The sequence below is a fragment of the Xyrauchen texanus genome, chromosome 10, assembly GCF_025860055.1.
Source record: "Xyrauchen texanus isolate HMW12.3.18 chromosome 10, RBS_HiC_50CHRs, whole genome shotgun sequence".
Classification (NCBI taxonomy): domain Eukaryota; kingdom Metazoa; phylum Chordata; class Actinopteri; order Cypriniformes; family Catostomidae; genus Xyrauchen; species Xyrauchen texanus.
In genome coordinates, this window is record NC_068285.1 from 7262984 (window position 1) to 7277793 (window position 14810).

General features: G+C 35.8%; 2 protein-coding genes and 1 pseudogene across 2 annotated transcripts in view; 2 read left to right on the plus strand and 1 right to left on the minus strand.

The window, feature by feature from the left end:
- Positions 1 to 1923, plus strand: part of LOC127650479 (uncharacterized) — a 1198408-nt gene extending 1196485 nt beyond the window's left edge. Inside the window, 2 exon segments of the mRNA XM_052135926.1 lie at positions 1055 to 1228; positions 1554 to 1923. Of these exon segments, the coding sequence (XP_051991886.1) occupies positions 1055 to 1228; positions 1554 to 1560 (181 nt within the window). The 3' untranslated portion in view covers positions 1561 to 1923.
- LOC127650380 (NACHT, LRR and PYD domains-containing protein 3-like) overlaps positions 1 to 14810 on the minus strand; it is a 1539373-nt gene that overhangs the window by 926158 nt on the left and 598405 nt on the right. The gene's annotated exons all lie outside the window — the stretch shown is intronic.
- LOC127650389 (NACHT, LRR and PYD domains-containing protein 12-like) overlaps positions 1 to 14810 on the plus strand; it is a 201273-nt pseudogene that overhangs the window by 32690 nt on the left and 153773 nt on the right.

The following is a 14810-nucleotide window of genomic DNA, read 5'->3' on the forward strand; positions in this document are numbered from 1 at the left end:
ATCTAGTTTTAAGAATATTTAGAGATTTTTAAATGGAAAAAAGACAAAACACTCGATTACAATAAGATTTATCACTGAATTAAACTTAAAGGAATAATCCGGGTTCAATTTAAGTTGAACTCAGCGTCTGTCGCATAATGATGATACCGCATTATTTTGAAATGTATACAAGACATAAAGGATATGAGTGTAAATATGATTTTAGTGCTACTTCTGTGTAAAGTTATAGCCGATTTTACAACTTTGTTACCATGATGTAAAAATTACGATATTAAACAACTTTTACGCATCAAATAATACACAAGTTTCAACAGAAGAATTAATGTAAGTGCTTTTATAAAATTGTAAGCTTCATGTTTCTGAATTTAAACCCTCCCAAAATGGCTAATCACCATAATGCCACAAATGCTGTTGATTGAGCTTAATATTAGCAGAATATTATTTAAAGGGATAGTTCACCGAAACATTTAAATTCTCTCATCATTTATTCATCCTCATGCCATCCCAGATGTTTATGACTTTCTTTCTTCTGCTGAACACAAATTAAGATTTTTAGAAGAATATTTCAGCTCTGTAGTTTAATACAATGCAAGTGAATGGTGACCAGATCTTTGAAGATCTAAAAAGCACACAAAGTCAGAATAAAATATACTCCAGTGGATTAATTAATGTCTTCTGAAGTGAAACGCTAGGTGTGTTTAAGAAATAAATCATTATTTAAAACTTTTTAACTTTCTAAGGGTGAGAAAATGAGAGAATTTCCAGTTACCATTCACTTTCTTTACATCTTTATTTCATACAGTGAAAGTGAATTGTGACTGGGGCTGTTATTCTGCCTAACATCTCATTTTTTGTTCCACTGAAGAAAGAAAGTCATATAGGTTTGGAACAACACAATGGTGAGTAAACAGGGATGGACTGGCCATTGGGTACAACGGGTGGGCTGGTCAAAATGCTCAAGGGGGGGTCTTACCCCCACCCCACCAAATCTCTGTTAAACTGATGTGTGTGTTGTGAACTGAGAGAGTGAAGAGTGTGTCATTGTTCTCTGCAGGTTGATGTATTGTGATGTCACAGATGAAGGTTGTGCTGCTCTGACTTCAGCTCTGAGATCAAACCCCTCACACCTGAGAAAACTGTATCTGTCTGGGAATAATCTAGGAGATTCAGGAATGAAGCTGCTCTCTGATCTAAAACATGATCCGCATTATAAACTGGAGACACTGATGTGAGTAGTGATGATTAATATAATCATATTTGAATTGATCTCCTTTATTTTACTGATGAATTGTTGCTTATGTACTATTAATGTATTTAACTGTATTTAATATCCATTTGATTCATTGATCTGTGAATATATAAATTATATTTTCATCTCTTTCAGTGTCTGTGTGTGTGTGTGATAAACAGATTTGAGTTGTTTTCTATTGATTACTATTAAATAGAGTTGTAATGGAGATGTTCGATCATTCGCAGATAGTGAGAGTACATTTTTCTGAAATAGATAGTGAAGTCCCATACAGCATATTTTACTTTGACTTTGTGTGTTTTAGGTTTTAGATGGACGTCTCTTTGAGAACTGATTGTGAACCATAATTATTATGAAGAAAACAGAGACATCACAGTCAACAGAGACAAACTGACCTGACACACTGATGTGTGTAACTTATATAATTAATCCAAACACCTGCTGAAGTGACAGTGAAACAATGAAACCTTTTGTTTCTTCCTCAAGTGTCTTTTATGGGTCAATGACAAATAAATATGTCTAAATTATAAAATGGGGAAATCTTTTAAAACTCCAGTTTAAAACACATGTATACATTTGTATAGATATTATATTTGTATTCATATTGTTTTTGAATAATTTTTTGACCTTTTTAATGTTTTTTTAAATAACAATAAAAGATTAAAACTGCTTATACCAACATTTCAAACTTTAAATGAGAATTGTTTTCTTGTTTACACTTTTTTACTTTAAAAAAAAAATCTAAATTACTTTGTATTCTGAAAAGTCAAATCATAAAGAGGCGTGTTCAAGTATTTTGTGTGTGAAACACATTTTAATGTATCTTTGAATGACTTCCATTCAAAAAAATGAACATCCAAATTGGCATTTCTTGATTGACGTCAACAAACTGATTCATCTATTAAACAAAGAAAAGAAAAACCTATACAAACAGAATCAATATTTAACCCCCACTATTACCCCCTCCCATTCCCGACCCCCAAAAAACCCAGTGGTCACATGTTTATAGACACACACACACACACACACACACACACACACAAACAATATAAATGTGTATATATATATATATATAATAATCACACATTATCCACTACACCTCTCTCTCCACTGTCCCTCCCCAACAGCCCTCCAAAAAACCCAGATATTTGCCCCATTTCCCCACAAACAAGTATAAATTCCCCATTCTTCTGGATGACTCCTCTTCAAAAGCTGCCACCCTCCGAACACCACTCCTGAAATGGGGGTGCTCCAGCTGACTTCCCACCCCTTAAAACTATCTGTCTGGCAATCATGATGCTAGTTAGGACCCAGTTTTAATGTGCTTATTCTCCATATTGATGACTGTCCCATCACCTAAAATACAGAGTCTGGGGCATAATAAAATGAGTGCCCAAACCTCACACATAAAACTGAATCTTCAATCAAGATTCTGGGATCATAACACACATTCAAAAAATGTGTTTTGGCTGTGTCTCCATCTTCTGATTGACATCGCCAGCAGGTGGGTGTGTCTTTAAGACCAAGCCTACACAATCTAGAGGGGGTCCAATAGAATCTATGTAAAATCTTGAATTGCACAAGATGCACCCTTGTATGTCTAGATACAGACTTGATGTTTATAGAATCCTAGCCCACATTCCCTCCTCCAATACCAAGTTAAAATCTTTCTCCCATAATCTCTTGACAGAAGTTGAAGCTCCGTCCCCCAGACTCTGAATTAGCAGGGAGCAATACACTACATGACCTTTTCCTAAATCAGTAATCACCTCTCCCAGAGTATCTGCTGCTTTAGGGGGTGTAATCTACTCCCAAAAACAGTACAGAGCATGTGGCGCAACTGTAAATACTTATAGAACTGAGATCTGGGAATCCCAAAATGTTGAACCAAATTTTCAAAGGATCTCAACTCTCCACTCTCATATAGGTCACAAAGTGTAGTAACCCCCCTTACGATCCACTCTGACCCCTATCCAGAGAAAAATAATCTGAAATTAATCATTAATCATAATATTAATCAATTTATTAATCATCAATTGTACCGCCGCTACCAGGTGTCTATAAAGTAACTTAATCCATTCTTTAAAAGTATTCTCGAACCCGGATATTTCCAAAATCTTAAAAAGATAATCTCATTCTTCCATATCAAACGCCTTTTCAGTGAGATGGCAGCAACCAGAGTCGGATCATTCACCACTGACCACATGATATTGATGAGACGCCTAATGTTATCAGAAGAGCTGCGGCACCGAATAAACCCCACCTGATCTCTGATAAGAGAAGTCATAACTTTACTTAATTGGTTAGCCAGAATTTTTGACAATATTTTAATGTCGAGCTGGATCACGGAAATTGGACAGTACCTCTTACACTCGCTTGGATCTTTGTCCTTTTTATGTATCAGACTGATCCGGGTTGTGTCATGGTTGGTGGAAGCTTTCCATTTTTTAATGATTCCATATAAACGTCTAGCAAAAGTGGAGCCAGTTCTGTAGCATAAGATATAAAAATTCCGTTGACCATGCTATCCTTCTTAAACATTTAAGGGATAAGGTTGGCATCAAGGGCACTGTCATAGATTGGTTTACATCATACCTCTCAGATAGGACTGTGAGGGTTACGATTGGAAATTCATCCTCTTCTTCTGCATTGTTCACTTGTGGGGTACCCCAGGGGTCCCTCTTGAGACCCATTCTACTTTCTCTGTATATGCTCCCTTTGGGTTCTATCATGAAGAAATATAATATTTCATATCATTGCTACGCCGACGATCCCCAGCTATATATTCCTATTAGTTCTGATTACTCTTGCTCTGTGCTTCTAAAATGTTTTGAAGACATTAAATGCTGGACTGCAAAAACTTTCTCCAATTAAATGAGAGCAAACTGAGGTTGTTGTGTTTTGTCTCCCTGGTGCTGTCTCTGATATCACTAGGAACCGAGATATACTGTTTCCAAATGTTCATCCTTTTGCAAAAAACCTAGGTGTGATTTTCAAAACAGGTATATGCTGTGATAAGGAGTAGCTTTTTTAAATTAAGGCAAATAGCCAAATTAAAACCTCTGCTCTCATTTAAGGATCTGGAGACAGTTATCCACGCCGTCATCTCATCTAGACTTGACTATTCAAATGCACTGCAAATGGGGCTAAATCACTCATCTCTGTATCGCCTGCAGTTGGTCCAAAACGCAGCTGCTAGTGCTAAGAGGGAACACATTTCACCGGTTTTAGCATCTCTCCACTGGTTACCAGTGCATTATAGGATCCATTTTAAGATCTTGTTATTTGTTTATAAAGTTTTAAATGGTGTGGCCCCTTCTTATCTGTCAGAACTTCCGAGCTATCAACAATTCCCTAGAAGCCTCAGATCTTCTGACAAATTTCTCCTGCAAATACCTCGCTCTCACCAAAAGTTTAAAGGGGATTGTGCTTTTTATGTTGCTGGCATTAGACTATGGAACAGTATACCTCTGGACGTTAGGCCTGCCCCGTCCATTCCTGTTTTTAAATCACGCCTATAGAAGTATATGTATTCCTTGGCTTTACATGAATGTTTATTGTAGACTATATAGGTAATTTCTTGTTTTGTTATTTTTTAAAATTAGTCTTTTATTACTCGGTGTCCCGTTATTGTTTCATTTGCATATATACTTTGGTATACACTAGTGTTCTTAAATGTGCTATATAAATAAATTGACCTTGACCTAAATAATTCAGTGGCAAATCCATCTGGCCCCGGAGTCTTGCCTGTAGACAAGGATTTAATTACCTCGCCAAGCTCCTACAAGGTTATCTCAGAATCAAGAGAATTATTTTGCTCAATCGTCAGTTTAGGGAGTTCTAATGGTTCCACAAATTTTCTAATATCTTCATCAGAAGACAAAGATGTGGAACTATAGAGATCAAGATATAACTCTTTAAAAGCATTATTAATATCAATGGCTGTGGTAAAAATTTCACCAGCAGGTTTTACAGAGGGAACGGTACAAAAAATGTATGCATCTGTTTAATGTAATTTTATGTTGGCCTAACCAAAATTTTCCCTGCTTTGTCCCCTGACTCAAAAGTATGACTCTTACCCTGAATAACCAAAAAGCTACCTTTCGCAACAAAATGGTATTATATCTGTATTTCTATCGGGTCAATTCTCTGAGGCTATTACATAACATTTACATTTAGCAGGTGCTTTTATTTAAACCGACTTATGAGTAACATACTAGCAAGCAATTTCTCTTACAAAAGGCAACAATTTCCGCACTGCAATTTTTAAGTGACTGTAGAATAAAATGTTGCCATGGAGACAGTGTGCATGATATCATTGTTTAAACACATCATGACCCACTTTAAATAAAAAGGAATATTCCTTCAACACTCAAATGGAGATTTTTAATTACCACCAGGGGCGTGTCTAGGGGGAGGCTGGGGGAGGCAGTGCCCCCCCTAGGATAAGCTCTGCCTCCCCTGAGAATTTGAGAAATAATCTGTCCATCTGTTGTTTTGAGTGTAGCCCCGAATGTATTTTGAATAGTTGACTGACAAATATGAAACCGGACAAAAGCTAGCTGCGAGTTAACGTGGTTGCCTCTCACGCTGGAGACCGCGGTTCGAGCCCCGTTCGGAGCGAACTTTTCTTGTTTATCAGGTGTTGTTTTCTCTAAGGATAACCAATAAGCATTAACATAAAATGTATGTGTGACTTGTTTTGTGATATTAGTTTGTAGGAAATATACACTTTGATTTGATTAAATTGTTTTGTAGAGTGTAGCAAAGATGAGCAACAGACTGAGGAGCAGCAGCAGCTGTGCCAGAATCATGCATGGAAACTGGTAACAATTAATCAGTCACTTTACTTAAAAGTTAAAAGTGAAACATTGTTTATCTCAATGATCCTAATGAAAGGATTTTGACAGATTAATTATTCTCATAGAGATGATGAGAATTATATACAGTTTGATGCCATGGTGTGTCAATGAACTTAGACTAAAGTCATTCATGTATTCCTTTAACTTAGGATCTTATACATCATTTTGACTATTTATGTCAAAAAATATAAATTATTTATATATAAAAAAAAATGTTTTTACCTCACTTTACTCACTATAATATAACTCTTTTGTGATGACTTTATGGTAATGTACATGAAAATTCAAGAATCATGATAGATCTAAGGGCAATCCCACTGATCTGCTCTTCCCAATACATTTTCTTCAATGGTATTGGTCTATAATTTGACATATGTAGCACTTGATGAATTAGTTGTGTGAAGCTGATTTGCAATAAGTTATGTGCTGTATCTGTTCTTTTGCATCACAGATGATTCGGGGAGGAGAGAGAATGAGTTAGTCGAGGATAGTACTAGAGTGGAAGATTTAGGAACTGTAGAAACAGGCCCAGCCAGAGCAAAACTCAAAGAATACCCTCTCACCAGCTCTGGACTACAGGGAAGTGGTTGCTAGTGTGAAAATAAAATTGTCTCTAAGCCCCGGATGTCCTTCAATGCTGGAAACGCCTCTGCATCTGATGATAAATTACAATTTAAAAGTGGATTGTTTTGTGCATATTTTTCCATCGCTAGCATGTGAGTGAGGTCTGACACAACAAAAATCCAGTTTAAGCCCTATAGTCTAATAGGGGCCCCGTGCCCATCTCTGGGTTCCTGGCTTAGAAAAAGATATGCACTAAAACAGATTGTGTGTAGTATAGCTTAATTTTGCGCCGATTTTTTCAATTGTTTATGTTGCCCCCCAAACATGATATCCTGGTAACCCATTTAACAAGCATTTAACAAATTAAAGGTTACTGCAACATCTACACATGGGTTTGGTGAAACTTGGCAAAGAGTTCAGTCAGTTCTAACTCATCTGAATGATGGGGTGCGTCCCATTCAGACTTTACCCTCCATTGTGAGAGCTTTGAAGGGCTGAAAGGTGTGTTGCTCAAAATAGTGGTAATTTGGTCTGTAACGACCCAACAGCTGGTTACCATTATTATTCTCCCTTCAAAAAAGCCCAGTGAAGTCATCATCACCAAAATCTCCTAAACTACATTACATGTTCATACTTCAACTGTCCAAACTTACACAGAATCATTTTAATCTGCTTTTAGATGCTCTCTTCTTTCTTTCTTTGTCTTACTGTAAGACCTGTAAAACTTTCTACTTCAAGCATTTAAATGTATTTTGGTTTTGTCAAACCAACATTATAGTTTGTCTCAACCAACTTTACGTATCCAGTTTAATCAGTTCTTTTTGTACCACACAAAATAAAATATCAATATATTTTTCCATCCAGTTAAGTCCAGTTATATTTTGTAATGCAGAAATGCAGTTATAGCAATGAATAGTATAATAAAAAGTGAAATATATTCGACAGCACTTGTCATACAAAGCATAAAGCTTCATCCTATAAAGCCTAAAACATTAAACAGTCAGACAATTATTTAAAACCTATTTAAACCAATTTTTCTACAGCATAATACAATTTTAAGTAAGCACATGCTGCTTCAGTTCAATAAATACTAATTTTGAAATATCAGTAATAATATAAACATTATTGTTCATTTTTCTTTAACAAAGATTTCATATCAAAAAGATGAGTATCACAATATGAATGAAGCCATTTAGGAAATTATATTACAAGGTCTTTTACTTCCAAGAGCATGAAAACTTTCACCATGAGGCAGCAGAAATCTACTGAGTTTTCAGCAAAGTTTTGATCATGTTGATGATGTAGAGCAGGTTTTCAAATTTTCTGATAAACTTTTTTTTATTAAGCTATCAGCTTTCCATTTTAAATTCAGTTTCACTTTGAAATAGGTTATATAATTATTATATTATTTCCAAAACATTTTAAACAAGTTTGTCTTTTTTAAATATATTTTGAACACATACGAACACAAACACATTTTTACCACATTTAAGCAATTTGGAAACTGTTAAAATTAGCCTTAACAGAATCCTCCACAGACACAAACTAAATGAATTATGCTCAACAGCCCAATAACCAAAGAGCCAACACAATCAGACATGGGAGATCAGCAGATGGACAGCTCTATTTTCTGATCACTGAACAGATAATCCTCGACGGTCAAATGACTAAAACATGTTCATTAACAGCCACAGGCTGTGTTTATTTGTAATGTTTGAAATTTGACGCATACAGTGCTTGTATTGGACTTTCTCAGCGTCGTAAAAATTCCGTCATAATTTTTCACCCATGTTTTAATTGTCATATTTTAATACATTTAATAGCTTTAAGTTAATATTTTGATTTTTAATCATGAATTTACAGGACGAGCATACAGCAGATTATGCATTTATTTATGAACAGAACAGATGAACAACAGACACAAAGCAGATGAATGTTTCAGCGGAGGCCACTAAAACACGACATATGAACAACACAATATTAATACGATTAAAATATGAACATGTAAAAATGAACTGAACAGAACTCAATGGACAACTCAAACCTTCCTCCTGGTCCGCATCGATTTAACTGTGTGCTCGCCTGTGCGTAATCAAACGCATCAAGGGAGACTGATGCTGAGGTGATTGTCATTAGATTTTGTGTCTTTGCCTCGGACAGACGACTTCTCGCCAGTTTTAATTTGGTTCTGGAGGCTGAACCCAGCGTCAAGCGCCGCATCGCCCTCCACATGACACGAGTTGCAGAAAGCATCACAGAGGGGCGATTTTACCAGTTTGCCACGTAAAAAAAGCGGGAGGTGTGCACAATAAACATTGAAAACATGTATTTGGAAGAGAGAAAAAAAAGCTTGCAGTTGCTTTGATAGCAGAAAGTAATAAAAGGACTCGTTTATGTTTAGGTCGAAGCGTTTTCATGGTGAATTTAAATGAGTTCAATAACTGGGTTCTCTGATATTCGTAAACGATAAGGTCATATTTAATTAAAATTATGAGACATTCAATGTCTCTTCACAAATTTGGATAGTTTTTAAATATTTCTTGTTGCTTAGTATCTCAAAGATATTATTGGTGAAGCAAAAACATGTGTGTGAAAAACACTTTTGTGTGACGTCACTTCATAGACTTCAATGTATTCTGCAGCGCTGACGGGAGTCATGTGATGACCCTTTACACATATAAATAACACACTTTTGCACATTAATCATTTTGTACACGTTTATGCATAACGTGCACTTTAACACGCAAGCTAGCAGGACAGATGTGTACAGAAGTGAACCATTATATTCATTATATATTCTTGTATATGCTGTGGGGCCCAAATGTTCAAGGGTATAAAGCATTTGTTTTCAAAGATGATAGACTGTGAGACTTTACAGTCCAGAGTATTTCACTTTCCAAACGACCAGGATAAATATAAAATGAAACTACTCATGGTGTTAAATGATGGTCTGTTGTGATTAGATGGGTGGAAGGAGAAATAGTTCCTGTTACTATTTACTATCAAAGCTCGATTTCACATTTCAAAGCTTATACGCATTATTTTTTAATTCAAAATAATCAATAAAATCTAGTATAAAAACACATTGGGTCGATTTTTATTTCTTTAAGATCCAAAAATAATAAATACATAAATGTAATAAGAAAATAAAGGAATTAATGTATTGATAAAACAAATATTAGTTTAATTAAATGTATTCCTGAATTTAATATTGTATGACTTTTTTCCTTTATTATTTTTCTGTAATTATTTTTAACTTTATTTTTAACTTTTATTTATGCATTCATTTATTTATTCCCACATGTATTTATTTCCATATTTAATATTCCCACATTTATTTTTGTATTAATTCTTACATTTCTGTCTCTTGTATGATAATTATATGGGCTGGTCCTTCATTGGTTTATCGTCGATTGAAACGTGCTCGATTACTCTTGACTTGTTTTGATGTGATGTCAGGTCATAGGCAAATCTCCTTTAAACCAGCTAGAGTTGCCCAAACTTAGCGATGAAGTCGATAACCACACATCAAATGAATGTGTTTTATTTCGAGTAGAGGTGCTTATTGATGTTTTAGGAGAGCTTTATGCCAGTATGAATGTTGAAGCACATCCTGGATTGTTAGACTCTCTGAAAAATGTTCACTGCATATTCAAAATCGGAGTCAGAGGGTGCTGAGGTGGGACATCTATCTTACTTCCGATAAATACTATTGAGCTCTCAACCAATGATGCACTGAAGCCATGCAAGTACTGCCTCCCTCATTTCCATGTTACACACAGAAAAGTAAAAATAAATACATGTATATATATAAATAAATATATAAATAAGGAAATAAATGTATGTGGTAATAAATAGAAAATAAATGAACACATAAAAAAATAAAAACAATGCAAAATAAAAGTTACTTTTAAATAAATGTAAAAGTTAAACTAATTTTATTTGTTTTATCAAGACATTTATTCTTTATTTTCGTATTATATTCATTTATTATTTTTGCAGGTTTGGGCCTCCATATCGCAGAAGTATAACCAAGAGAAACACTTATATTTAAGATGCAAAAAACACTTATATTTAAGATGCAAAAAACACTTATATTTAAGATGCAAAAAACACTTATATTTAAGATACATTCCCTTAAAGCAAGTCTAAATATCATATATTGTTTCTCAAGTAAACGTATCTTATTTTAAGGATTTTAAGACATTTTAAATGGAAAACAAGACAAAAACACTTGACAATAGTTTTTTTTTTTTACTGAATTAAACGTATTATTTAACACGTTTAATACAAACTTTAAGTCTGGCACACGTGGAATAATCGGTTGAGAACTAATGATTGTTGCAATTATCGCAGAATAATCGTTCTAATAATCGTTTGATTAATCGATTATCAAAATAATCATTATGTGTAGCCCTATATGCACTATACAAACTTCCCTTGCTTAACCCACTATTCCTACACTGCAACAAGTACTGGGAAAGGTAAACATGTAGAGATATTAATATTCATAATATGTGGTAGACAACACAAAGTTTTTGGATGAAGGGATGGCTATGGCTCAGTTAGTAGAGCGAGACGGCGATTAATCGCAGGATTGGTGGTTCGAATCCCGGCCCACACGACTCCACATGCTGAAGTGTCCTTGGGCAAGACACTCAACCCCAAGTTGCTCCCAATGGCAGGCTAGCGGTGAATGTGTCAGTGTAAAGCGCATTGAATACTGTTAAGGTTAAAAAAGGCACTATATAGTGCAGACCATTTTCCAAAATAAGTTTTCTGGGTTTTCAAGTTTCTATTCGCGTTAAAGTTGTTAAATTACGTTTCGTTTGCAGATCTTCAGTATATTAAATGTTTTTCTGCATGGGTTCAATTCGATGTACATCTTCACAGACCAACAAATACAAACTGCATTTTTTCCACCAGCAGATCTTCATTGATTATTATGAATATTGAAAGTTTTTAATCTCACTGACTTCCATTATATGGACAAACACACATCAGATATCATCAAATCTTTGTGTTCGTCTGAAGAAAGTGAAATGAGTTTGACATGACATAAGACTGCATGTGATGGCTGTACTAGCAGCCACACATGGAAGAAACTCACGGTGGTAACTCATTTCACATTACATAATACAAAATAACTGGACACACCGATTTTAGTTTTAAAGCCGTTTTATTAGTCATTTGACTTTAGTCATCTATTTGGGTGCACACATTTAGTTAACTGTCAATTTGGCTAATTTCAGGTTCATTATTTTTAAGTTGCATTCGGTGAAATGAACACTTTTCTTTTACTTGAGTTACCAGTTCTTGGGGAGTTGCTGCTGGGTGTCTCTGGCTGGCTGACAAAAGGACTACCAACTAAATCCAAGCTGTTTAAGTAGGGGATGGATAATTGGACTGCACCATGTTCTCCAATATCATGGGGGTGGCAGAGTTATCTATTTTGTTGTTATAATTATTTGATTGATTATCCTTAGTTTATATTATTTGATTGATTATCCTTAATTTATATTAGGTAGCATTGTCTTAACAGGGTTTGTAGTTATGGTGGTTTGTTTATATATTATGTGTTTGTCTACCCCCCTTTTGTGTCAGAATGGCCTGATCAGCCACTATATAAGTTCCCCCCATGTCACAGTCTAGAGGGTCGACCCTGGCAACGACTGACAACGGCTGGCCGACGTTTATGTTTTGATCTAGGTGGCGACGACTTTTGCTGGTGAATGAGTGGTCTGACTTTAGCGGCTGACGCACTGGTTGAAGGGTGTTTGTTTACATCAGAAGAGTTTGATCTGGAGAGAGGCGATCGGTCGTGGCGAAAGCGGGTGGGAAGGGAGAGATGACTCGAACACGAATAAAAAAGAGTGTGACTGAACCAGAGACTAGGAATGGCGGAGAGGAGTCGGAGGAGAGAGAAGGAGATGAAATGGAGGTAGGATGGACACAAGTAGGAGAAGGGAGAGGTAAGTCCACAAATAAGAGGAAAAAGAATAGCAAGGAAGGGTTAGCAAGTAGTACAGGAGAGAGTGGAGGAGAGGGGTGGTAGAAGGTAGAAGGGATGAGTTTAAAATTATGGTCCGGTTTAAAAATAGTAGTGGTATGATAGGGATTAGTCCTATTGCTTTGACAAATGAGTTGAGAAGGTTAATAGGGAAATTAGCAGTGCTAGAGTGATGCAAGATGGGGCATTGTTGGTGACATGCAGCAATGATGAACAGAGAAATAAAGTGATGAGATTAAAAGCAGTGTGTAAGCAAGAGGTAGTGAGTTGTAGGCCAGTAGGAGGTAGGTTATGGATAAGTGGTGTAATTACTGGAGTACCCTTGGAGGTATCAATGGAAGAGATAAAGAGTAATATTGAGGGAGGGAAAGTTGGTGAGGCCAGACGTTTGCAGGTGAATAGAGAGGGAAGTAGGGTGGATAGTTTTTCTGTAATGCTTAAGTTTGAAGATGGGATATTACCAGATCGAGTTAAAATAGGTTATATTAGTTATCCAGTAAGAGAATATGTGAAAGCACCGTTAAGATGTTATAATTGCCAGAGATATGGACACATCGCTAATGTATGTAAGGCAAAAAAGAGATGTGCTCGTTGTGGAGGTGAGCATGATTATAGTCAGTGTGAAACAGGTGCTGAGGTTAGGTGCTGCAATTGTGGTGGAGCACATAATGTTGCATATGGGGGCTGTGAAGTTAGGAAGAAAGCAGTGGAAGTACAGAAAGAGAGGGAGAAAAGTAGATTGACATATGTTGAGGCAGTGAAAGTAGTAGAATTAAGGAGCAAGGAGAAGTCAGAAGATGGTTATGATAGAGGGCAGATCATAAAAGCAACAAGTGAACCAATAAGAGGGAGAGAAGAAGGTAGGATCAGGGAAGATGAGTTAAGAGTAAGTAAGAAAAACTTTGTGCTGTTTATGGCAGAAGTTATTAATTGCACAGCTCAGACGGAAAAGAGAACTGAGAGGATACAAATTATTGTGAGGGCAGCTGAGAGATTTTTAGAGGTGAAAGGAATGACATGGGAGATAGTTAGGGATTGCCTAACAACAGAATTACAGCCAAGTCAAGAAATATGTTCTGGTCATTTATTATGATGATAAATATATTACAGTGGAATGCCAGGAGTCTTTTTGCAAATGGATTGGAGTTCAAAGGGTATGTAAATCGAATGAAGGATAAACCACATGTGATATGTATACAAGAATCATGGCTTAAACCTAGATTTGATTTTGTTTTGAAGGGATATTCATCAGTAAGAAGGGATAGAGTAGAGGGTAATGGAGGGGGATGTGTTACTTTCATAAGATCAGGAATTCAGTATAGATTGGTGGGAATAGGGATATCAATGGAATATGTAGTGGTTGAGATATGGGACCAAAGTAAAAAATATGTTCTAATAAATTTGTATAATCCATGTAAGAGACTGGAGTTAATTGAATTAGAAGCTATAGAAGGTCAAGGAGATGAGAGGATTATTTGGTGTGGGGACTTTAATGCACATAGTACTCTTTGGGGTGGGGCAAAAGTAGATAGAAATGGTAAGATAATTGAAGAATTGATAGATGGAAAGAATTTAGTATGTCTCAATGATGGAGGGTGCACAAGGGTGGATATGGTATCAGGATTAGGATCAGCCTTAGATTTGACATTGGTGTCAAGATTGTTAGGAGGAGTATCTGAGTGGGAAATATTAAGTAAATGCACGGTGGGAAGTGATCATTATCCTATATTAATATCTATTATGAGTAATGGAGAGGAAAGGGGAAAGAATTGGGGAGGTATAGGGAAGTGGATATATGAAAAGGCCAACTGGGCAGAGTTTATGAGAGAGAGTGAAGAAGGTTTGAATCGGATTAAGAATATAAATAGGGGTAGTATTGAGGAAATAAATAGTAAGATTATTTCTGTTATAAAGGAAGCAGCAGGAAAATATATTCCTAAAAGTAAAGGAAGTAGGAAGATGAAAATAGTCCCATGGTGGAATAAAAATTGTGATGAAGCTATTAGAAATAAAAGGAAGGCATTTAGAAGAGTAAGAAGAACACTTAATTTTCAACATTTGATTGAATATAAAAAGGCCCAAGCAGAAGTTAGAAGGGTGGTAAGAAATGCTAAAAGATATTTTT